Here is a 23,440-nt window from a genome sequence, read left to right on the forward strand (position 1 = left end):
TATTTTGTTACAGCAACCCAAACTGACTAGGGCAGGGATTTGTACACCTGTTAGAATATTGATGAAGAGTGCAGGGACTGTCTGTGTTTTAGGCAGAGTGAGAATTGGAGTCAAAATAAAAAATGAGAGACTGAAGAAAAATGAGAAAACACTTTATTCTTAGATTTGAAAATATCAGCTTGGTTTGTCAAAGGGCAGGCATGTGTGTGTGTGTGTGTCTCTCTCTCTCTCTAGGATGTCCTGAAAGTCTTTATGCAGTTTAAGCTTCATTCATTTCAGAAAAATTAGTGCCTCAGACTTATCCACAAGATTATTTGAAGGTTTAATTATTTACATTGATTTTATAGTGATTTTAGTTTAGTGAATGTTGAATAATGAATTACTCATTTTAATTATTTGAGTCAGCCCCTCTGGCTGAAGATGGTAAAGGCAGACTGAAACAAAAAGCAAAATTTGTTATTCAACATTCACAAAACTAAGAGTGAAAGAAGTTTAAGTTCTATATCTGGGTTCATGTAGGAAAAATATTCTATAGGAAAGATGGATTTCAGGATGTATATAATCCTGAGTGTGAATGTCTGGCCACAAGTGAAAATCCCAGACTGTATTTTAGACTTTCAGGGCAGTGGAACTGGTGAGACTCAAGGTCAAGTTCTCCAAACAGTAAAAGGGGACCCAGGTAACATCTAGGTTACAGATGGAACTAGCAGAAATTTTCATTAAAGTAAATATATGAAACAATGAAAGAAAGGGTGGAGTCGGAAAACAGGATGGCAGGGTAGGGCAGAGAGACCTAGAGGGCCCAGGATGGGTGGAGGGGTCTGCTGGGCTGGTGGGTGGGGGAGGGGCTGTGAGCACGCTACTTCATGTTGTCCCCTCCCCCGCCCTGCCCTCAGAAACCTTTGTGACTCTTCAGTGTTCTGTGATGCACTGATCTATAGTCAAGCGCCTGCACTCTCAGTGCTCAGAAACTTCAGGCAGCCTTGCGATTCAGACAATGGAATTCAGAAAATGGAATGTTCTCTCATTTTTGAACAGCCCTACGGACCCATGTCTGAGCTTTGGCTCAACATCCTTGGATATTGACCCCAACCTCACCATCCTGTGCAGCTTGGGGTTGCTCCTTCTATTCCTATGCTACCTGGTGGGGTTTCCATCTTTACCAGCCTTCTGCAAAACCAAAGACATCCGAAAGGTAAGTAACCCTGGATGAGCCCCCAGCAGATATCCTTTACTGTTGTTTCCATTTCTCAATGAGTTTGGGTGGCTCAGAGAGATACCTAAGATGTGCAGTCTGGGGACAGGACAGAACACCATCCTTCTAGGGAAATAGACCAGGCAGGGCTAGGGGTTCAGGAGGACTAAGGCTTCCATTTGAAGCCCACACACCGTCTGAGTGTTTCAGAGGATTCCAGGGTAAAATCCCAAACAGTAAGTTCCTGGCCCTGGGTTAGTGAGAGTTTGGGATCTCTGCAAGAGAACAGAGTTCCCCAGCACTTGATCATGAGTCACATTCCCATGTCAGGAATCTCTCCACCAAGCCTTCCTTTGTGTTGGGCTGATCAGGGCAGCAGTGCTGAGCCTCTGAACAGAGTCCGGAGGTAGGGCTCCAGGATACAGGGTCCTATCTGAGGGACACGGATGTGACTGTTGGCCTCAGATTCTCTGCCCTCCTTGAGCAGATGACTTCTGACTGAGAATATCAAGTGTGGGCCTTACAGACAAAAGTCTTTGAGTTTTTCAAGGAAGGAAAATGAATATCTGAGTGTCACAGAGGAGAGATAAATGAGTCTCAGCCCCTCATTCTTTTCTTTTTGTTCTCAGTGTCAGGGCAGAGCCAAGAGGAGAAGGAAAGGTGGAACATCGAAAGGTAAAATTCTGCCTATTCCACCTGATCTCTCCAAGGGTGACCCTTCCTGTCCTTTCCATGAGGTCCCATGTCCATGATCTCTGAGGACGTCACTTGCTAGATACAGTCCCTGTCAGAACCCAGAGCTCTCAGAGTAGAGGTTCATGGGAAGGCAGTTGGAGCCTGAGACACTTCTCAGATTCCCTGCTCTGCCCATCGCTGGGCTTCAAGCAGTAATGGACCTGGGCAATGGGTGTTTCCCAGCAGGTGGCCATGTGAGATGTTGAGAGTCAGAACTTCTGTGTCCTGGATGATCAGATTGCTCTCTGAGGCAACACTGATTTCTGTGCTTCACATGGTGATTTTGAGCATCACATGAGATAGTATATATGAAAGTACTTTTCAAATGAAGCAGCATACGTAGGTGAACTTTGTTAATATCACTGACCATTTGACCTCATCTACTAACCCTTGAGTCTCTCAGAGTGTAGTATCCCAAGAGTTTCCCATAAAGGGACTCCTATATAATACCTATTCTTCTACCTTCCTTACATATAATTCACTCTCCTGGTTCCTCAGGTTGGAGATGTCACCAGAGAGAAACAGAGGAGAAAACGAGGCTGATTTCTATTCTGAAAAGGTGACTAGTCTTTCCCCTTCTTTCCTGACCCCTCTTTAGCATGTTCTATGTAATTCCAGGGATTCAGTGCAGCCTGCTGTAGTCATAGGAAGGGGTAGCATAGGAGTAGGTATGTGAATAAAGACCTTCAGGTGAGTACAATTGAGCATATTGTGATGTCATGAATGTGGAGCGGTGTGAAGAGGCAGCAGGCATCAAGTGACGCCACCCCTGCCAAGTCAGCAGATCCTTTTCCCGTTGTTCTGGTCCTGGTTGCATCTTTGTACTTCCTGTCTCCTGCAGCCCCCTGGGCCGGCATGATGATACCACCCGCTTTCGTCAACTGTTATGTCCAGACCCCTTCTGTGAGGTGTGTAATAATGCAACGGCTGAGGTCAACTGGCTGCTGTACCCGGAGGCCCTGGAAGATGCTACTTCCTCTGCATCCCCTTTGGTTTCTACATCTCCTGTGACTGAGTCATCATTTACTCTGTCCCCTGCCTTCTCAGTAGTCCCTCTAGGAGACCTAGCACCAGCCTCCCTGTCTGAACCTTCCCCACTGCCCCCCTCTAGTCTCTCACCTAACCCAGTGACCCCCTTAGTTGACTTTTTTTCACCCTCACCTCTGGGTCACTCTCTGGCACCAGGGCCTTTTCCTTCTTTGGATTCTGAATTCCCAGTGGACTATTCCTCACCCCAACCCCTTGCGTTTCCCCCTCTCCTAGCACATGACACTCAGACAGCAGATCCTGTTGTCCCAGCAGAGGGCACGATGCCTCTGAATACCATCTTCTCTCTTGATCCCACCTTTTCCCAAGATATCAACTCCTTACCAGTTTTGTCCCAGGCAGTGAATCCCCCTGATTCATTTGCTTGTCATCATGCACCACCAACCCTGCCTGTTTCACCACAGCCAGACTGCACTTTAACTGTCACTCAGTCTAAATCGTTTGCCATCTTACTGAAGCCTATTCCCGAGAACTCACCTGCAGATAGCCCAGATGCACTGTCCACTTATGTCCCAACAATCAAAGGCATTGACCATTCAAGCCTGTCAGTCTCAAACTTCTGGTGGCAGGCTCATGCCAAAGACTTGTTCCCTTCGACCTTGGCACAATGTGATTTCAATCAGGAGTTTCTTGCTCTCCATTCTTCAGAGGCCTCTTTTGAGGGAGACCCTGCAGCCAACCTTGTAGAGCCTGGTAACCTCTCATTTCTCAGCCCTGATGTCCTGGCACTCCTGGAGAGACAAGTCCAAAAAAGGAGCAATTGCCTGACGTGGAAGGAAAAGGAAAAGGAAAAGGAAAAAGATTCTTTTCCAAAACAACTTAGCCCAAACTACCAACTAAATTCTCCAGGGAAAATGTTAGAATCAGTGGCTGATAAGCGTGACTCTGCCGTCTCCCTTCCTTTTTGGAGCAGCAGAGACAAACCAAAGGAGCTGCATGTGCCTCAGCAGTATCCTAAGACCTTAGAGGACCATTTACAGCAAAAACGTATCCAGCTCTTCTGGGGTCTTCCATCTCTGCACAGCGAGTCCTTGCCTTCTGCTGTTCGTGTCTCAGGTGATGGTTCCTCAATCTTTATTTTCAATGGAATCTCGAATACCTCCACAGGCCAAGAATCCCCACTACTTCCCCATCCCCTACCTTTGTCCTTGCCTGAGATTCAGCCTGAACCCTTGCCTCAAACTGTACCTGAGCCACAGCCCCTACCTCTCACTCAGGCCCAGCCCCAGGCCCAGTCTCAGTCCCCACTCCCAGTCATACCATCTAGTCCTTTACCCCAGATTAGGATCTGTGGAGTGTGTTTCCATAGACCTCAGAATGAATCGGAGTCTCTTGCCTCATCTGAAATTCAACACCTGGAATGGAACATATTGCAGAAACAACAGAAAAGTTTGTGGGGTTTACCCTCTGTGGTCCAAAGATCTCAAGAAGAGTTTTGTCCATCAGCTTCTGATGCTCCTCACTCCCGGCCCTCCCTGGCCCATGTTTCAGTCTCCATCCTTCCTGGAAAGTTTCCTCTCAGTGATGAACTTCGGAAGAAACTAGAGCATCACCTTCGGAAGAGGCTCATCCAACACCGGTGGGGCCTGCCTCGCAGAATCTACGACTCTGTGTCACTGATGATGCCTCCAAGAGAATTTTCAGAGATTTCTGAGTTAGAGAGCAATGATGGAGTTTCACTGATCTCTGTGTTTAAGGGTCAGAGTAGCAAAAATCTAAATGTTGGATTGAGCAAACCTGGAAGCTTCCATGAGAAGGACTCAGAAATGCTCCAGCTAGAGGAAGATGTGGGGAAGGATCAGGGACATAGCCAAGAGAATGGCCCAAAATATCATCTGTTGAATGACCCAAAGAGCTCTCCAGATAAGGATCTGGGGTATGACTCTGAGAAAGACCTAAACAGTCAGATGGAGAGTCCCTCAGAGAAAAATTCAAGGGAATTAGCAGGGAGTCTAAGTCAGAGACAACTTGAAAATGTCCTGAAAGTACATTTGAGCAAGAAGTTTGAGGAAATCAGTGAGGGCCGGCTCCCTGGGACTGTGCATAGTTCATGGCATGCTATTAAGCAGACATTGTTTCTTTCTGTGAAATCCCACACTCAAATAAAACAGAGAAGTTTGTCATCATCAGTGGATGAGAGCTACTCCCTGAATACCTGCCAGGATCTTTCCTTTGTTGATTCCAGTGCACACCAGATGCTGGAAACCCATATCAAAAGGTTTCGTATGAGGATGGTGTGGGGACTTCCCCCTAGGGTCGCTGAATCCATAGAGATCTTTAAATTGAAAGATGCCTCATCCCAGTCCTTGTCCCATTCCAACTTCCCTTCTTCGACCGATGTGATTTCTGAGGTGGACTCCAAATCTGGGGGCTTCAGGTCCTTTAGAGGAAGCTCTAAATCTCTTTATGGAGACATAGTGGAAACAACAAACTCAGCCTCTGTTCTGGATCATTCTCTCCCTGCCACCTCACCTGTGGACAAAGAAGGACAGAAGGTCCTGAGACAATCACGCTCTGAAATCAACCGTGGGCTTGCAGAGGATGTTCAGAGACTTAAGAATGCCAGACAGACTCCTCTACCTGTCACACACTGTGTCAGAGGGAAAGCAAGTCAGAAACAGGCTCTACTAGCCAACAGACACCCCCCAAAGCAGCCTGCAAAGCAAGCTGGGGCCAGAGATAAGCCACAGTGTCAGAGTGTGAGTTCCAGTGATAGAGCAGAAAAGCAACAGGGCAAAAACATGGAGAAGTCCCAGCCTGTTTCCATGCCCAAAGTGTCTAGGGAGATATTCAGGGCTGAGGAGCTCGAGACTCTTCAATTAAAAACTAATGGTATGTTGACAACCAGCAAGCCAGGAAGCTCCCAAATGATAAACCTGAATGAGAGTAAAGTAGAAACTACTGTGACCACCAAAAGCCCCCCACCAAAGCTAGCAGTTCCCCCGGATCCTAAATCATTAGACCTTAAAGAACAACTGTTTGGTGAGTTAAAATTTAAATTGGAGAACAGGGAACCTAGCCAGGCTCAAGGCCAAGCTACTGACATGTCCCTTGCTTCAGATAACTTGACTTACAAAGCCTCACTGACTCATACCCAGGGTGTCTCAGGTGGAGACATGGGCACTTCCCAGGTGCTGCATGTCCATTTAGGTGATAGAGGACTCGGGATGGAGCAGCAGCAGGAGACCTGGGTCCCTAAACATGTCTTAAGGAGGTGCCAGGATAAGAATTTCCCACCAACTGCAAAGAGAGTGAGCCCTCTGGGACCCAAAGCAGAAGAGCTTGGTGGAGGCGATGCAGGGCTTGGGACATCCCAACCTGAAAGTAAGAGTTTCCCTACTCAGGAGATGGCAGTTGAAGAGACAGTTGGGAGCAAGTCTTCCCAGACCCTATCACAGAAGGGACAGCCTCCTCCTGAAAGCCTTATCAAAAAAAGAATGAAGCATTTTTTGCAATGGCTTTATCCTGGGGTAAAATGCAAAAGGCAAGAAGATCCCCAGAAAAAAGTCAGCCCCATATTAACTGCCCAGAGCAGAGGCCTCGTTAAAAGTAAAGCTGCCTTTACAAGGACGACTGAAGCTCAGAAAATCATGACAGACATTGGGAAGTTCTTAGAGGAGAAACTGGGGTGTCAGCATGCAACTGATGTCACCTGCTCTCAAGAGCCCCTTCCTTCCCCAGTGCAGTTTGGGAAAACTCAGCAAAAGGCAGAAGTGCAGATCCGGGCAGAGCCCGTTCCGGGGCATCCTCTCAACTATGAGGCTCCCTCCTGTAAAGTGACAAATACCAAGTCTTGCCGTCAAGAAGCTATCTTTGCTGGTCCAAGTCATCCTCCAAGTGCTAGACGGATCAGAGACAAGAACAGACACCCCCAGAAAGTTGTGGCATTTAAGGACCAGCTATTGTGTCAGAAACGTCCCCCACCAGTGCCCCGTAGGGATCCTGTGCCCCATCTGAACCCCACCTGCAGGCATCAAGCTGGCCAGGGCCCTCCAGCTGCCGTCACCACTGCTGAAGGCACTGTGTTGAGGGATCTGTCTCTACTGTTCAGACAGAAAATGCTTCTCCAGGATTTCCATGGAGGAAAATTTCCCACTCCAAAATAATTCCTTCTTTGTGGAGAATATTCATTCTTCCCAATAAATGTTTCTCTAATATATCTTTTCTGTGTATGGTGTTGGGGGTATGCATTTGGGGTAACTCGGCTTGTTTGTAGGGGAAGGAGAGTTCAGTTCTTACTGCTTGCTTCCTTTGACTTTGGCTAAAAGGTGACCAGTGCCCTGGAGCTGTTGTTGAGAAATAGGTATCATGTGCCCTAAAAGCCCATTTCCTCCCTGATGAAGCTTGAGGAGACAGGCTTCCTCTCCTGCCTCTTAACTCAGCCTTAATGAAAATGCATAGCAGTCTACACTCCCCCTCACTGAATGTTTTATATCCTTTAGAGAAGGAGGGATGACAGGTCTTCTATGTCTGAAGAGGGTTAAGACAGGTATAATACTTTCTGAAAATAAAGCTGAAGAAACAACAGCTTAATCGTTATTTAGAACCCAGTGACCAGAGGCTCCTACAGGTGGCTGAACTCTGAATGGCACTGTTTGGGCAGGGGTTATTGCTGTACTGGGTCCTGGGCTGGTTGTGGTAAGGTCTAGGCACAGCATAGAAGCTGCTTAAGAATCTGTCATAAAGCTGAGTGTAAGGAAAAGATGCCTTAAAGTGAGTGGGATAGTAAGAAAAAGTGAAGGAAAGAACGTCCTTCCTGATGGAACAAAGGTTTATGCCTCATCATTCCCATATTGGGACCCTGTCCTGCTCCCCCGTTCCTCAGCCTGATCATGTCCTTGAGGCTGATCAGAACACTGCACACCACACCCATGCCTTACACCAAAAAGGAACGGGGGTATCCTTGAGTGCTAGAACAATATATCCAGGGATGTCATCGAGCATGGCATCCCCCTCTTTGAGGAAGGTGAACTTGGTGCTTTCCTTCTATCTATGTTTGATAGCAGTATACAAGATCTTGTGTACAGTTCACCTATCAGGATGGAGGGCGACCTTTGATATTAATATCCTTGGTGGAGGCATGGTAGACCTCCCCCAGAATACCTGCAGCTCATGAACCAGAGGTGAGTCCTAGACTATGCACTAGGGTTACAGATTTTTGAGGGCTCACCATGGGCCTGCTTTTTTTTTTTTTTTTTGACCAAAGCTGCACACATACCCATCCTTATAATTGAGGTCTAGACGGAAGGCAACTCCACTTGTACTGTCTGCGACTCAAAAATAGTGTGAGTGTCCTAGAGAGCACTTGAGGTAGTTCTTCCAAACAGACTTATGGATGCTGGCTGTTAAAACGACAACAACCACCAAAAAATAGATGACCACTATAGCCTTCTCTCCCTACTTTCATCTTCTTATCCAGAGTTAGGTCATTGATCCTACGTTATCTGACGCTTATGGTTGCAGAAGGCAGATTCTCTGGAGGCCCTGGGAGGGACAAAAGGTGGGATGGGGCCCAGGGTGGGGGACGTGAAGAGGTATACTAGGGAAATGCAAATCAAAGCTGCTAAGATAACACTTCACACACACAAGGAAGGCCAGAATCAAAAAGTCAGAGTAAAGCAAGTGTTGGTGAGAATTTGAAGAAACTGGAACCCTACTACATTGCTCATGGACATGAAAAATGGAGCAGCTGTTTTGGGAAACAGTCTGGCAGTATCTCAAAATGTTAAACATAGAGTTGCCATTATGACCCAGCAATTCCACTCCTAGGTACATACATGCAAGAGAAATGAAAACATATGTCCACACAAAAATTTGTAAACAAATGTTCATAGTGGTATTATTCATAACAGTTAAAAGGTGGAAACAACCCAAATATCCATCAGCTGATGAGTGGGTAAATAAAATACGATATATCCATACAGTATAATATTTTTGGCACTGATAAATGCTACAACATGGATGAACCTTGAAAACATTATGCTAAGTTAAAGAAGCCAGTTACAAATGACCATGTATGATTCCATTCATAGAAATGTCCAGAATAGGGAGCCCTAGAGAAGACAGAAAGTGGATTAGTAGTTGCTTAGGCCCGGGGGATGAGGGGGATAATAGCTAAAGTTTACGGGGTTTCTTTTTGAAGTCAGGAAAATGTTTTAAAAATTGACTCTAGTGAAGCAGATGTCTGTGAATATACTAAAAATCCTAGAATTATTTTAAATGGGTGAATTCTATGGTATGTGAACTATATTTCAATAAAGTGGTTAAAACAAGGAATTTAAAAAGAGTAAGCACTTCAAGATAACAAGAAGGAGAGAGGATACAACAAAAGATGTCAACACATTTTTGGAAGATGGAAATCTGGTGAAGGAGTGGTCGCTGACAAGCAGAGCAGACAAAGCACTGGAAAACCAGTTCACACCACAGAACCCCAGAAGATGAATGATGTGGTGGCACCAGATAAGAAAACAAATTGGGGGTCCTTTTTCATATTGTGAATAAGTTTGAAAGACCTTTTTTGTTTTTTAGGTGGTAGTTGCTATTCTCCAGCATTCTGTAAAACTGCTGAAATGTGCAGAGGATCCCAGATTCCTTGCCTGGGACAGAACCTGAGATAAATTTTATAGTTGGCATTAAACCCTTCTGGGGTCTGGATATGGTGGTGGTGGCAGCTGCAGGAATCAAAGCCAGAAATCTCAAAGGTTATGCACAATTCAGAACAGCAGTCAATATATTTTTTAAAATGTATTCATTTGAAAATAAACTTGTGGAAAAGTTGCATGGTTGGTAAAGCCATCTACCCTTTATCCAGACTTACCTATTGACACTTTGACCCATTTGCAATCTCTCTCCTGTCTCTTTATGTCTGTTTCTGTCTCCTTCAGTCCCTGCCTCCCTTTCCTCTCTATATGAATAAACACACATACACATATATATGAAAAATATGCATACATTCCTGAACATCTGAGAATACATTTCCTGTATCATGCACCTTCTCCTTGAGTATCATTGTGTATTTAAGAACAAGATTTTCTTACATACAGTAATTTATCCCCTTCAGTAAATTTAACAATGGCATAAAACTTTTAATTAATATCTCATTCATATTCCATTTTTGTCAATTTATTGAGTAATGTCCTTTGTGGCTTTTTAAAAAAACCTCCATTACAGGATTCAGTGTAGAATCACATATTGCATTTAGTTGACATGTGTCTTCTGTCTCCTTTAATCTGGATCAGTGTTTCTCAGTCTTTTTTTATAACAAGGCCATTTTTTTAAGAGTATATTTGATGTGTCATTTTTATAACCCCTACTCACCTGGAAAAATTTTTGGTGGAGCTTATCTTGCTCAGAGTTTAAAGGATGGTTTTACAGTCATGAAACATAAGAACCTTAGGGACAGTCAGGACTAGACTTTCTGTTAACAACAACAACAACAACAATACCAGAGATACAAAGATATGTAGAGGGATTTTTTCTGAACAGACACATCTCCTGCAGGCAAGGGAGGAGGGTATGTGAGATGGGGTGGGCTTTTCTTTTGGGTAGCAAAAATGGTGGAGCTGTGGATGCAGAAGACAGGCAGAGAAAGAGCTGTCATTACTGGTAAAGCTTCCTCATATGGGAGGGAAAGAATGGGGATGTCTGGGTCAAGACTGATTCATTGGAATCAGCAAGGGAATGCAGGCATGCAAAGCAAGGAAATGACACAGGGCTTAATTTCAGCAGTTTATAATCTAAATAATGAAGCTATAAGGGTTACAACTATTAAATGACTAGCTAGCATAAGGAAATAAAGTCAATACATATACACCAAATGTAACAACAAAAATGACTATTGTTTAAAAAGGTATAGCCATGCCAAAAGGAATTTTGGTGAAAAGTTAGCAAATAGATGGGGAAAAAAATCATAAAACTTTTCATGAAGAAGTAACCATACCTGTGATTCAAAAAAGCCAAAAGCTGTCTCTAAATGTAACTGCTCATTAGAAGTTATGCCAAAGAGAAACCTACTCCCTAAATCAAGATGAGTTTGGTCCTGCAGGTTGTGTCCTGCACAATAAAGGAAAAATGTTAAATGTTGTGGGGAGAGACAGGATTTGGCAGAAGAAAGGAGGAGCAGTGGGTTGAGACACTATGGGTGAAGGGAGCTAGATCTGAGGACCCTTGGGAGCTGAACAGCCTAAGTGGGATTTTTGGGGAAAAAGAAGTACTAAGATTTTTAAGTTGCTTGCCGTGGGTTCATGGGTGTGCCATGCCCATTTCCCTTTTCGTCATGCTTCCTGTTCACTGGTACAGGCTACTCTGTATTCTCATGCTTTTTGGTAATGTGGATTCTTTCTAGGAGATGTGGGACGGTGTGGGGCTGCTGCTGGGTATATTTCTGACTTCACACAGGTAAAAACATTATGTTTGAGAAGAAGCTGTAGTTGAGGGCAGAGTGGATCTTGAGGTGTAAATCCCTGGGCATAGCAGACTTTTAAAGCTTATGTGGGGTCCAAAGAGAGATCACCAAGCAGTAAAAGAGTCTCAGGTAATATCTGGGTAACAGATGGAATAAATAGAAAATTTCACTAAGGTAATATATGGTCTGGGTCTGGGGAATGTATGGAGGTGGAAGGTAAGTTAGAGGTATCTAAAGGGCCCTGGAGGGATGGACAGATATGGTGGACTAGGTGGTAGGGGAAGGGTTGTGGGTTCATCTCTCCTGTGTTGTCCCCTCCCCCACCCTCAAGAACCTTTGGAGTCTATGCTAAACCTCTGTGATGTGGGCCTAGAACTCTAGTCTAGAATGTGCACTCTCAATGCCCAGATGCCTGATGCAGCAATGCACTTCTGATGATTCAGACCATCTTCTTTCTGAGAAGCCTTATTACATCATGGCTGAGTTCCTGCTCAACTTCCTAGGTTTTCCCATCCTTGCCTTTGTGTGTGGGGTGGGGTTCCTTCTTCTTTCACTGTGCTACCTAAAGAGGAATTCATGTTTCCCAGTATTTTGGAAACAGCGAAACGTCAATCAGGTCAGTAAACCAAAGCCCCTCAAAGGTATTAAGTCTTTCTTTTCAAATTGATGCATTCAATCCTATCAGTTTCTTTCTAAGTACTGCTTTTGCTGTGTCTCACAAATTTCGACAAGTTGCATTCTAATTTTCATTTAGTTTAAAATATTTTTTCTCTTGAGATTTCTACCTTGACCCATGTGTTAGTAGCATGCTGTTTATTCTTCAAACATTTTGGCATTTCCAGCTATCCCTTTGTAATGATCTCTAGTTTAATTCCATTATGGTCTGAAAATGTACTTTATGATTTCTATTTTATGTGTTAAGGTGTGTTTTGTGGCCCAGAATGTGGTCTGTTTTGGTCAATGTTCCATGTGTACTTGGGAACAATTTGTATTCTATTGTTGAATGAAGTATTCTATAAATGCTAATTAGATCAAGTTGACTGATGGTGCTGTTCAGGTTATATCCTTACTGATTTTCTGTCTGCTGAATCTGTCCGTTTCTGATAGAGGAGTATTGAAGTCTCCAAAAGTAACAGTGGATTCATCTATTTCTCTTTGCAGTTGGGCCAGTTTTTGCTTTACATATTTTGACACTCTGTTGTTAGACAGTATACATGTTAAGAACTGTTGCATCTTCTTGGAGAATTAACCCTTTTGTTGTTATGTAATGCCCTACTTTATCCCTGATAATTTTCCGTGTTCTTAAGTCTACTTTGTGTAAAATTAATATAGTTCCTCTTGTGCTCTTTTGCTAGTGTTAGCATGGTACAGTTTTCTCTTTCCCTTTACTTTTAATCTATCTGTATCTTTATATTTAAAGTGAGCATTTATAGACAACTTTTCCCCCTCCCCTCTTTTTCTGCCTTTTCTGGTTTTAAACAAGCACTTTATATGATTCTATGCTCTCTCTTCTCTTAGCATATCGTTGTCTTCTTTAAAAAATATTTTAGTGGTTGCCCCAGAATTTGTAATATCCTTTTATAACTAATCTAAGTCCACTTTCCTATAACATATACCACTTCATAGGTAGTGCAGGTACCTTATAACAGAGTTCTCAATTCCACCCTCTTGTCCCTTGTAACATTGATGTCATTCATTTAACTTATCCATATATTGTAATCACCCAATACATCATCATTAATATTATTAGATCAATTGAGAATAAAAAATAAAAGTTTCATTTTACCTTCATCTATTCCTTCTCTCCCCTCTTTGTACGTAGATCCAAGTTATCATTTTCCTTCTCCCTGAAGAACTTCTTTTAACTTTTATTTCAGGGCAGGTCTGCTGCTGATGAATTCTCTGGTTTGTCTAAGAAAGTTTTTATTTCTCCTTCACTTTTGAAGGATAATTTCACTAGATATAAAGCTCTAGGATGGTGGTTTTTTTTTTTCCTTTCAACAGTTTAAATATTTTACTCTGTTCTCTTCTTGTTTGCATGGCTTATGACAAGCCCATAATTCTTATCCTTGTTCCTCTAGCAGTAGGATGTTTATTTTCCTCTGGATTCTTTTAAGAGTTTATCTTTCAGGTTCCTACAGCTTTAATAAAATATGTCCAGGTATAGACTTCCTTAGTATTTATACTGCTTGGTGTTCTCTGAGCTTCCACAATCTATGGTTAATCTATCATTAATTTTGGAAAATCTTAGGCCATTATTTCTTCAAATATTTCTTCTGCTCTGTTCTCTTCTTTTTGGTATTTCAATTACATGTATGTCACATATTTTGAAACTGTCTCACAATTCTTGGATATTCTGGGTTTAAATTTTTTTAAATTCTTTTTCTTCTCACATTTCAGTTTGTAAAGTTTCTATTGACATATATTCAAACTGACTTATTCCTTCCTTGGCCATAGGCAATCTACAGATGAGCCAATTAAAAGCATTCTTCATTTCTGTTAGTGTTTTTGGTTTCTAACATTTCCTTTTGATTCTTTCTTAGGGTTCCCCTTTCCTCTGTTTATTGTTAATCTGTTCTTGCATGTTTCTACTTTCTCTCTTAGAGCCCTTAGCATATAAGGTTATTTCGGATTCCATGTGTCATAATTCAAAAATCTGTGTCATATCTAAATGTCGATCTGATGCTTGCTTTATCTATTCAGACTGCTTTTTCTTGTCTTTTACCTTACCTTGCATTTTGTTGTTGTTGTTGAAAGCCAGACATGATGTACTGGGTAATAGGAACTGAAGTAAAGAGACCTTTAGTGTGAAATTTTCTGTTAATCTGTCTAGGTGTTGGGTTGTGTTTAATATTTACTGTAGCTGTAGGTCAGAGAATTCAACTTCCTGTAGTGTCCTTGTTTTAATCTCCCCCGGTGTCTTTAGGTTTCCCTAAATCTCCTCTTCATATAGAGCCTATGTCTTGCAGTTCTCTCAGCTATGATCCTCTATTATCATCCTGGAGCCCTGTTGATGTGTGATAGTAAGCGGCCGGGGAAGGGAATATTATTAAATGCCTTTTAGCGGGCATGTGTTCCTGGGTTTTGATGTTCATGAGCATTTCTAATTGTTTCCTCTCTTTCTTTCTTTTCACTCTTTAGAAGAGACAGGAAGGCTAGAGGGAGCTGGAGTTGGATAATTTCCCTTCTCCCACATGGGATAAGACTCTGGTTGTCTTTTCCTCTGCTGAGTAAGCTCCTGTTATGGAGAACATTCAGGGAATATTTCAAAATGCTTTCAGAATTGTTACCTTTTTTCCCATTCCTACACTCCCCCACCAGAAACATAAGCATTTTTCATGGCTCTTTACTTTGAGAATCTGGCAGGGTTCCTATAGGTAAAACCCATGAATATGTGGAGGTCCCCCTAATATAGTGACTCTAGGAGGTTCTCACTCTCGTGCTAGCCCACATGCATCCTCTACCAACTTGTCAAAGTGTCATTTTAAGTGTTCCTACCAGTTTTGGCTTCAGTGGCTTCTGCTCCAGGTAAGGTGACTTCAACTACAATTCTCTGCATTTATCCTCTCTGAAGATTTTGGAGAGTGGTTTGCTCTGCAGCCTCAATCCTCTAATGCTCCAAGGAAAGTCTGATTTTCAATTTGTTCAGCTTTTTGCTTCTTCTCAAGACTGCAGGGATGACTCCCAGGCTCTTTAAATGTTGGAGCTGGAAGCAGAAGTTACCCCTCAAAGGATGAATCTTTATTTTCGTATTCCTTTTCTAACATTTCTCAATGAGTTTGTTTGGGTCAGAGAGATACCTGAGTCGGGAAGTCCAAGGAGAGGACAGAACACCATCCTTCTAGGGAAATAGACCAGGCAGGGCTAGGGGTTCAGGAGGACTAAGGCTTCCATTTGAAGCCCGCACACCGTCTGAGTGTTTCAGAGGATTCCAGGGTAAAATCCCAAACAGTAAGTTCCTGGCCCTGGGTTAGTGAGAGTTTGGGATCTCTGCAAGAGAACAGAGTTCCCCAGCACTTGATCATGAGTCACATTCCCATGTCAGGAATCTCTCCACCAAGCCTTCCTTTGTGTTGGGCTGATCAGGGCAGCAGTGCTGAGCCTCTGAACAGAGTCCGGAGGTAGGGCTCCAGGATACAGGGTCCTATCTGAGGGACACGGATGTGACTGTTGGCCTCAGATTCTCTGCCCTCCTTGAGCAGATGACTTCTGAGAATATCAAGTGTGGACCTTACAGAAAAAAGTCTTTGAGTTTTTCAAGGAAGGAAAAATTGAAACATTTTAAACCTTTAAAATTGGTCGAAGGATAGAACACAAAGTTCTATTAATTAAAGTAGAGACTCATATTAACCATGGGTAATGAATATCTGAGTCTCCCAGAGAGGAGAGAGAAATGAGTCTCAGCCCCTCATTCTTTTCTTTTTGTTCTCAGCATCAGGGCAGAGCCAAGAGGAGAAGGAAAGGTGGAACATCGAAAGGTAAAGTTCTGCCTATTCCACCTGATCTCTCCAAGGGTGACCCTTCCTGTCCTTTCCATGAGGTCCCATGTCCATGATCTCTGAGGACGTCACTTGCTAGATACAGTCCCTGTCAGAACCCAGAGCTCTCAGAGTAGAGGCTCATGGGAAGGCAGTTGGAGCCTGAGACACTTCTCAGATTCCCTGCTCTGCCCGTTGCTGGGCTTGAAGCAGTGATGGACCTGGGCAATGGGTGTTTCCCAGCAGGTGGCCATGTGAGATGTTGAGAGTCAGAACTTCTGTGTCCTGACTTTGTAAAAGTCCTTTGACTTCCTGGATGATCAGATTCCTCTTTGAGGTAAATAACCATTGAGCTATGTTTCTCAAAGGGTGGTTCTGAATATCACATGGGATAACACTTATAAAAGCCCTTTGTGAATGATAAAGCAACATACATGTTTGAGCCTTGTTATTATTATCATTGACCATGTGATCCTGTATCCTAATTCTTGGGGCTCTCTAAGTCCAATCCACCAAGGGTCCCACTAAAGGACATTCTACTCAGCCTCCTGTAAGGTCTCTTTTTCATCACACTCCTGGTTTCTTAGGTTCAAGAGCTTGCCAGAGCGAAGCAGAGGAGGAAAGGAAGGTGCTTTCTCTTCTACAAAGGTGACTAAACATTACCTTGTTTCCTGTATCCCTCTTTTTAATGGAGTATTTGAATTTCTAGAGCCTCAGTGAAGCCTGGGATTGACATGGGAGAGAAAATCCTCAGATTCAGAATGGGAAAGCCTTGGAGAAAGGGATAAAAGATACACTGTGAGATTAAGGAAGTAAAAGAATGTGAAAGGATAGTATACACTGGGCAGCCATATTATTGCCAGAACTGCCAGGGTTTCATGTTTGTTCTGGTCCTGGCTGAAGCTTTGTACTTCCTGTCTCCTGCAGCCCCCTGGGCCGGCATGATGATACCACCCGCTTTCGTCAACTGTTATGTCCAGACCCCTTCTGTGAGGTGTGTAATAATGCAACGGCTGAGGTCAACTGGCTGCTGTACCCGGAGGCCCTGGAAGATGCTACTTCCTCTGCATCCCCTTTGGTTTCTACATCTCCTGTGACTGAGTCATCATTTACTCTGTCCCCTGCCTTCTCAGTAGTCCCTCTAGGAGACCTAGCACCAGCCTCCCTGTCTGAACCTTCCCCACTGCCCCACTCTAGTCTCTCACCTAACCCAATGACCCCCTTAGTTGACTTTTTTTCACCCTCACCTCTGGGTCACTCTCTGGCACCAGAGTCTTTTCCTTCCTTGGATTCTGAATTCCCAGTGGACTATTCCTCACCCCAACCCCTTGCGTTTCCCCCTCTCCTAACACATGACACTCAGACAGCAGATCCTGTTGTCCCAGCAGAGGGCACGATGCCTCTGAATACCATCTTCTCTCTTGATCCCACCTTTTCCCAAGATATCAACTCCTTACCAGTTTTGTCCCAGGCAGTGAATCCCCCTGATTCATTTGCTTGTCATCATGCACCACCAACCCTGCCTGTTTCACCACAGCCAGACTGCACTTTAACTGTCACTCAGTCTAAATCGTTTGCCATCTTACTGAAACCTGTTTTGGAGAAATCACCTCCAGATAGCCCTGCTGGGTTGTCCGCTTGTGTTCCAACAATCAGAGGCACTGATCATTCAAGTCTGTCAACTTCAGACTTCTCCTGGTGGCAGGCTCATGCCAACACCGTGTTTCTCCCCACATTATCACACTCTGATTTTCAGCGTGAGCCTGTTTCCTTCCATATACCAGAGACCTGTCTCTGGGGAGACTCTATTACCAAGCACATGGAGGCAATGAGCCATTCTTTCCTTGGCCTTAATATCCAGGAACTCTTGGAGAGACAAATAAAAAAGAAAATGGCCTTCCAGCATTTAGAGAAGAAAGAGAAGGAAGAGGCATCATTCTCAAAACAAATGTGGTCTGAGTACCAACAGACATCTTCAGAGAATTCACTGCAGTCGCTTGACACACAGGATAGTACAGCCCTCCAAGCTGGCTGGAATACTGAAAGCAAATCAGAGCAGCTGCACATTTGTCAGCAGCTCCCATATGTCAAGACTTTGGGGGAAAATTTGCCACAGAAATATCACCAGCTCTTCTGGGGTCTTCCCTCCTTGCACAGTGAGTCCCTAGTGGCTACTCTCCTGGTTTCTAGTCGTGGTTTCCCACTAGAGCCTCATTTCATCTTATTCAACGGAATCTATAATACTTCTGCAGTCAAAATGCAGGATCAAGAATCTTCGCCACTTCTTCATTCTCACCCCCGCCCCCTCCCCAGTGTACATCCGCAACCCTTGCCTCAAACTATGCCCCAATCCCAGCCCCTAATTTTCAGTCAGGTCTGGCCCCAGGTCCACCTTCAATCCCGACTCCCAATTCTACCGTCTTCCCCATCCCAGGTTGGGGACTGTGGAGTGTCTTTCCATAGATTCCAGAATGAGTCAGACTTTCACATTGCAACTGAAAATCAATACCTGGAACGGCATGTATTGCAGAAACAGAAGGGAAGTTTCTGCGGTTTAGTTCCTGTGCTCCAAAAATCTCAAGAAGCCACTTGTCCTCAAGCTCCCAACCTCCCATTAGTCAGCCGGTCTCCCCACACCTATGTACCAGTCTCCATCCTTCCTGGCCATTTTCATATTATCCCAGGAGAACCCCAGGAAAAATTGGAGCTCCATGTTCCAAGGAGACTAATTCCTCGCTGGTATCTCCAAGCCTGTAGGAATCTAGAGTCAACAACATTGACGGTGCCTCAGTGTAAATTAACAGAAGTACCTCAGCAGAAAAGCACACATGTTCACTTACAACTCTCTGAGCTTCAGGGCCAGAGTAGAAACGATGTAGGGAAAAGTCAGTTAGGTCTCCCAGGAAGTTTTCATGAGAGGGTTCCAACACAGTTTCAGCTAAGGAATGACATGAGGAAGAATCTTGGGTATATTTTAGAGAAGGGCCCAGAAGACAGCCCACAAAGGGTTTCAGGATGCTACCTAGTACACAATCTAAGGGCTGCCTTGGAGACAAAAAGTAACTGTGTGTGTCACTCAAGGAATCACCTGGGGAATGAATTATTAAATGTCTCAAGGAAGGACACAGACTGGAATCAAACAAAAACCATTCTTAGATTACATGTGAGCACGAAGTCTTGGCAGATCACTGCGGGTAGGATTCCTATAGGTGTGTGTCGTTCATGGCTGGCTGACGACAGTACATGGCCTCTTTCCGGGAGTTCTCAGACCAATATGGAAGACACAAATTCAAAAAACACAATGGTAGGTAAGGTCTACAGCCAGATTAGCACTCTAGAGCTTTCTTTTCTTGATCCCAATACCCTAAAAGTACTCGAAGCCCATATTTTAAGGTTTCGTGTGAGTCAGAGGTGGGGACTGCCTCTCAAGGTTCTTGAATCCATAAAATTCTATATATTGAGAGAAACCAAAACATGGCCTCTCCCCCAGTTTGACTTTCCCTCCTCAACCATCCATATTTCTGGGGTGGATTCCAAAGGTGAGGTTTCCAAGCTCCTTGAAGGAAGCTCTAAAACTTCTCAGGGAAGCAAGGTAAGAACTACAAATTCAGTCACCATGCTGGATCGTCCTCTCCCTGTTATCTCATCTGTGGGCAATGAAGGACAGGGGACTCTGCAACCATCACACTCTGATATCGACCAGAAGCTTGCAGGAAACATCCAGACAATTGAGCGTGGCAGACAGACTTTTCAGCTCCTCACACACAGAGACAAAGACAAAGTGAGTCAGAGGGAGACTGTACGAGACAACAGATGCACTTCAGAGGTGCCCATAAGGCAAGCTGGGGGTAGACATGAGCCAAGGGATGAGAATGTGAACTCCAGTGATAGAGTGGAAATGATTCAGGGCCAAAAGATGTGGGAGAAGAATTTAGAACATTCTTTCATGTCCAACATGCCCAGTGAGACATTCAAGGCCAAGAAGCTGTGTGCTCTTAAATCACGATCTTGTGACATCTTGACAACCAGCAAGTTGGAAAGCTCCCAAATGACAAATGTCAATACAAATAAAGTAGAAACTACTCTGACCACTCAATTTCCCTCACCAAAAATGTTTGTTCCTCAAGACTCTAAAGTATCAGACCTGCACAAACAGCTTTTCAGTGAGTTAAAGTTTAAACTGGAGAGTGAGAAGCATAGCCTGGCTCAACACTGTCCCACTGACATGCCCCTGACTTCAGACAGCTTGCCTTCCAAGTCTTCACTGACTCATGCCCAGGGTATCTCCAGTGGGGACACAGCGGCTTCCCAGGTGCTGCATGTCCACCTGGAGGACAGCGGGATCAGCACAGAGCAGTGGCGGGATCCCTCTAAGCACGTCTTATGGAAGTGCCCAGATAAGAGAGTGAGACCTCTGGGCTCCAAAGCAGGGGAATACAGAAGTGAGGATTCAGGAAAAGGGACATCTAAAGCCAGAAAGAAGAGCCACCCTGTTGAGAACCAAGAATTAAAGGACACTTCCCCATCTCTGTCACAGAATGAACAGCTTCCTCCTGAAAGTTACTTCAAAAAAAAGATGAGGCAATTTTTTCAGTGGATTGATTGTAAAAGAAAAATCAAAGACCAGGAAAGTCCCCAGCAAAAAGCCAAATTCATGTCAACCTCTGTGCAGCATCAAGACTCAGTTGAAAGTGCAGCTGTCTTTGTGAATTATGGGCCTCCTGAAGCTCAGGAGCTCATGACAGCCATTGGGAAGATCCTAGAGGAGAAACTGGCACATAGGTTCGAATCTGAGACCTCGGAGTTAAGTCAGCACAAGAAGGAACTTCAGACCCAGGGAGAACCTGACCAGGCACATCCTTTCAACTGTGGGGATCTCTCTGACTCACAGCAAGAGGAATGGGCAAGTACCAAGTCCTCTAACCAAGAAGATGTTTCTGCTGACCAGAGTTGTCTTACAAGTGTCAGACAGAACAGAGACAGGATCAGACATCACCAGAAAGTTGTGGCCTTTGAAGACCAGGTATTATGCCAGACTCAACCCTCTTCCCTGTCGTCCAGGGAGCCTGTACTCCATCCAAGCCCCACCTGCATGCACGAAGAATGCCAGGTCCCTTCGGCCACTCTCACCCCTGATAAAGGCACTGTGTTCAGAGATTTGAGTCTTCTATTCAAACCGAAATTGCTTCTCCAGCACTTCCAGGGAGAAAAAATTTCCCCATAGAACTCATTCAGTCCTTGAAAAAACTTGCAGATTTCATGATAACACATCTTCTGATGAGAACAATTTTTCTTTAGTATACAACCGAGAATATTGATCCTCCTCAATAAATGTTCCTTCTAATAGAGAAACATTAGCATTCTCTGTGTACTGCACTGGGGGCATGGGTTTCGGGTATCCTGGGACTTGTGTGTAGGGAAAGGAAGAGGTATAGTTCAGCTCATACTGATCTCCTCTCTTGGCTTCTAAAAGATGACCAGTTCCTTGCAGGGATCCTGACAGTGGCCTTCTCAGTTTTATCTTGGGGTCCTTTATTTGATCTTGCTCAGATGTCCTGTACTTAAAAAAACTTTATTTTTCTATAAAAAGTACAAAACCTTTACTCTAAAAATTTTCAGGCTTTTCCAAAATGAGAAAAACCCTTAAAGTCCAGAACTTGCCTCAAACTATCTCTTTACTCTAATCTCAAACTATCCTGCACTATATATAGCTATAGGGTGGGATGAGATACTCTGGCATAATATAACCAGAATTCACCTCTGTTGCCTCAGAGTTTTGGAGGATGTTTAGTCCTTACGGTTAGTGGTAGAGAGAAATCTTTTTCTTGGTCTCTTAGTGAGGAATAAATGTCACTTGCTCCTAAGAGCCCTTCTGTATCTTGTGAAGTTTGTGGTGATGGGCCATGTTTCCCATCCCTTACCTTACCCTAATGCAAGTGGGTAACACTTTGCCCTTCCCCTTCCTCTACCCTTACTGGAGCAGTAGGGAAGACTGAATTTGTAATTCTGAAAAGGACAAGGGATATGAATATTTTCCTGAAAATAGTGACTTACTTTCCTTTAGAAAAAGTTGCTGAGTCCAGAGTGTCTCACAGGTGGATGATCACTGAGTGGGGTGTGTATGGATGGGTTTTGCAGCTATGGACACTGGGCTGGCCAGGGCAGGGTCTAGGAACTGAGTGGGTCTGGTTGAAGAATCTGTTATACATGAGGTGCTAATCTGTCTGGAAGGTACATTTTGAATTCAACAATGAGGTCTCCCTGCTTGTACGAGCACCTAGAAGAACAGGAAGAGCTGCTCCTGAGAGAAATCTCTTCAGGATACTTAGCTTGATAGCACTATCCTCCCACAGTGCGATCTGTCCTTACTTTTTAATTCACAACACTTTTCACACCATGTGGAACATATCTGGCTTATTTATCTACCATCCCAGAGGACAGAGACAGCATTTACCTCATCACGGCGGCGACGGCGGCGAGTGTGCAGTGGAGCTCAGAAACCCCTGGAGAAACGGAAAAAGAAGGGATTTGTACCCAGTGTGCTCTGGGGATGGGATCCCGTTCAGGGGCGGGAATCCCGTTCAGGGGCGGGAATCACGTTCATGGGCGGGGCCTGAGAAGCAGTGGCATTTTGCTTTGTAATGGCGACCGCACCGGGCAGGTTGCTTGACGTTTCACCTCAGGCTACTGGCTCCTGTTTCTGTCGCTTCTGGAAGACAAAAGTCGAGGTTTAACTCAAAGGCAGGTTATAACGAAAGGTTTTGGATCCCTTCTGCCGTGCCTGAAGAGTCTTTGCCTCTGTCTGCCGTTTCCATTCCGGCCTGTGGGCCGCGCGGCCTCTCAGCCCCTGAGTGTGAGCCACCACACCAAGCCGCCTCGGAAGCCCTGGGGATCGGGCTGCGCCTGTCGGACATCCGCCCCCTTCGCGTGGTGGGCACTCAAGAAACTCTGTGGAGGTGATCTTAGTAACAAATTTAGTGCCAAATTTGACGACTGTTAAGGCTACACTTTCCACTGGCTGCCTGGGCTTGCACAAGTGACCCAAGTCTCAGATTTCGTCCATGATGTGCGGAGATGCTAGTATGTAGTAATGGATTGGCCCTGAGAACTGGAACAGACAAGAGTTTGAATGGTGTTAAGGGCTGATGTTAAGGAATGGGCTGGGGGCCCCGCTGCAGTTAACCACGTGGGCCTTGCCAGCCCCCAGAGAGCCCAGTGCCTTGGAAGTGGCACTTCTGCACAGGTCAGAAGGACGGTGAGACGTCAAGGTGCCAGTCCAAACGCTAAATTAACAAGTCACCTCTGATTCTCTGCAGGACCAGTGACTGAGAAGGATACTCACAGTCCTAGGGTGGTTGTTTTCAGAGGAGCCAACCAGAAATTTAATTCCCTCTAGGACTCATCAGTGAGTCTAATAAGAGTGGTTTGTTGGAGCCCCAGGTAAAAGCCTATCAAGGCATTAATGTCAGTGGACAGACAGGGTAGAGGCAGAATGATTTGTCACGCCCTGCAAGATCCAGGACAGCATAACATGAGGCTCTCCCGCAGAAAGGACTGCAAGCTTTTTAGGAAGCAGAAAAT

At 44.5% G+C, this 23,440-nt stretch overlaps 2 protein-coding genes and 1 long non-coding RNA gene across 8 annotated transcripts in view; 2 read left to right on the forward strand and 1 right to left on the reverse strand.

Moving 5' to 3' along the window:
- Positions 1 to 7,134, forward strand: part of LOC107033502 (spermatogenesis-associated protein 31D4) — a 145,240-nt gene extending 138,106 nt beyond the window's left edge. For all 4 annotated transcript variants that reach the window (XM_072959652.1, XM_072959653.1, XM_072959654.1 and 1 more), the window contains 4 exons: positions 1,039 to 1,195; positions 1,825 to 1,870; positions 2,429 to 2,489; positions 2,772 to 7,134. In XM_072959652.1, the coding sequence (XP_072815753.1) occupies positions 1,039 to 1,195; positions 1,825 to 1,870; positions 2,429 to 2,489; positions 2,772 to 7,083 (4,576 nt within the window). In that variant the 3' untranslated portion in view covers positions 7,084 to 7,134. The remainder of the gene's footprint in view (positions 1 to 1,038; positions 1,196 to 1,824; positions 1,871 to 2,428; positions 2,490 to 2,771) is intronic.
- LOC140696068 (uncharacterized) lies at positions 137 to 22,688 on the reverse strand. Of its 3 annotated transcripts, XR_012072063.1 has the most exons (5): positions 22,538 to 22,688; positions 22,314 to 22,362; positions 16,523 to 16,630; positions 14,880 to 15,087; positions 137 to 3,708 (listed from the first exon to the last, which is right to left on the reverse strand). It is a non-coding gene; the product is annotated as an uncharacterized lncRNA (long non-coding RNA). The 3 variants fall into 3 exon arrangements; XR_012072061.1 differs by lacking the exons at positions 14,880 to 15,087; positions 16,523 to 16,630; positions 22,314 to 22,362; positions 22,538 to 22,688 and adding exons at positions 4,382 to 4,603; positions 5,133 to 5,447 and having other exon boundaries at positions 137 to 2,831; positions 3,455 to 3,708; XR_012072060.1 differs by lacking the exons at positions 14,880 to 15,087; positions 16,523 to 16,630; positions 22,314 to 22,362; positions 22,538 to 22,688 and adding exons at positions 4,382 to 4,603; positions 5,133 to 5,447.
- Positions 11,783 to 21,211, forward strand: LOC116280307 (spermatogenesis-associated protein 31D3-like). The gene is made up of 4 exons (XM_031677234.2): positions 11,783 to 11,997; positions 15,814 to 15,859; positions 16,447 to 16,507; positions 16,787 to 21,211. Exons 1-4 carry the CDS (start codon positions 11,797 to 11,799, stop codon positions 21,081 to 21,083), a joined length of 4,605 nt encoding a protein of 1,534 aa, XP_031533094.2. The 5' UTR covers positions 11,783 to 11,796; the 3' UTR covers positions 21,084 to 21,211.
- Positions 22,689 to 23,440: the final 752 nt, after the last annotated feature.

Source organism: Vicugna pacos, chromosome 4 (genome assembly GCF_048564905.1).
Source record: "Vicugna pacos chromosome 4, VicPac4, whole genome shotgun sequence".
In the NCBI taxonomy this organism is placed as follows: Eukaryota; Metazoa; Chordata; class Mammalia; order Artiodactyla; family Camelidae; genus Vicugna; species Vicugna pacos.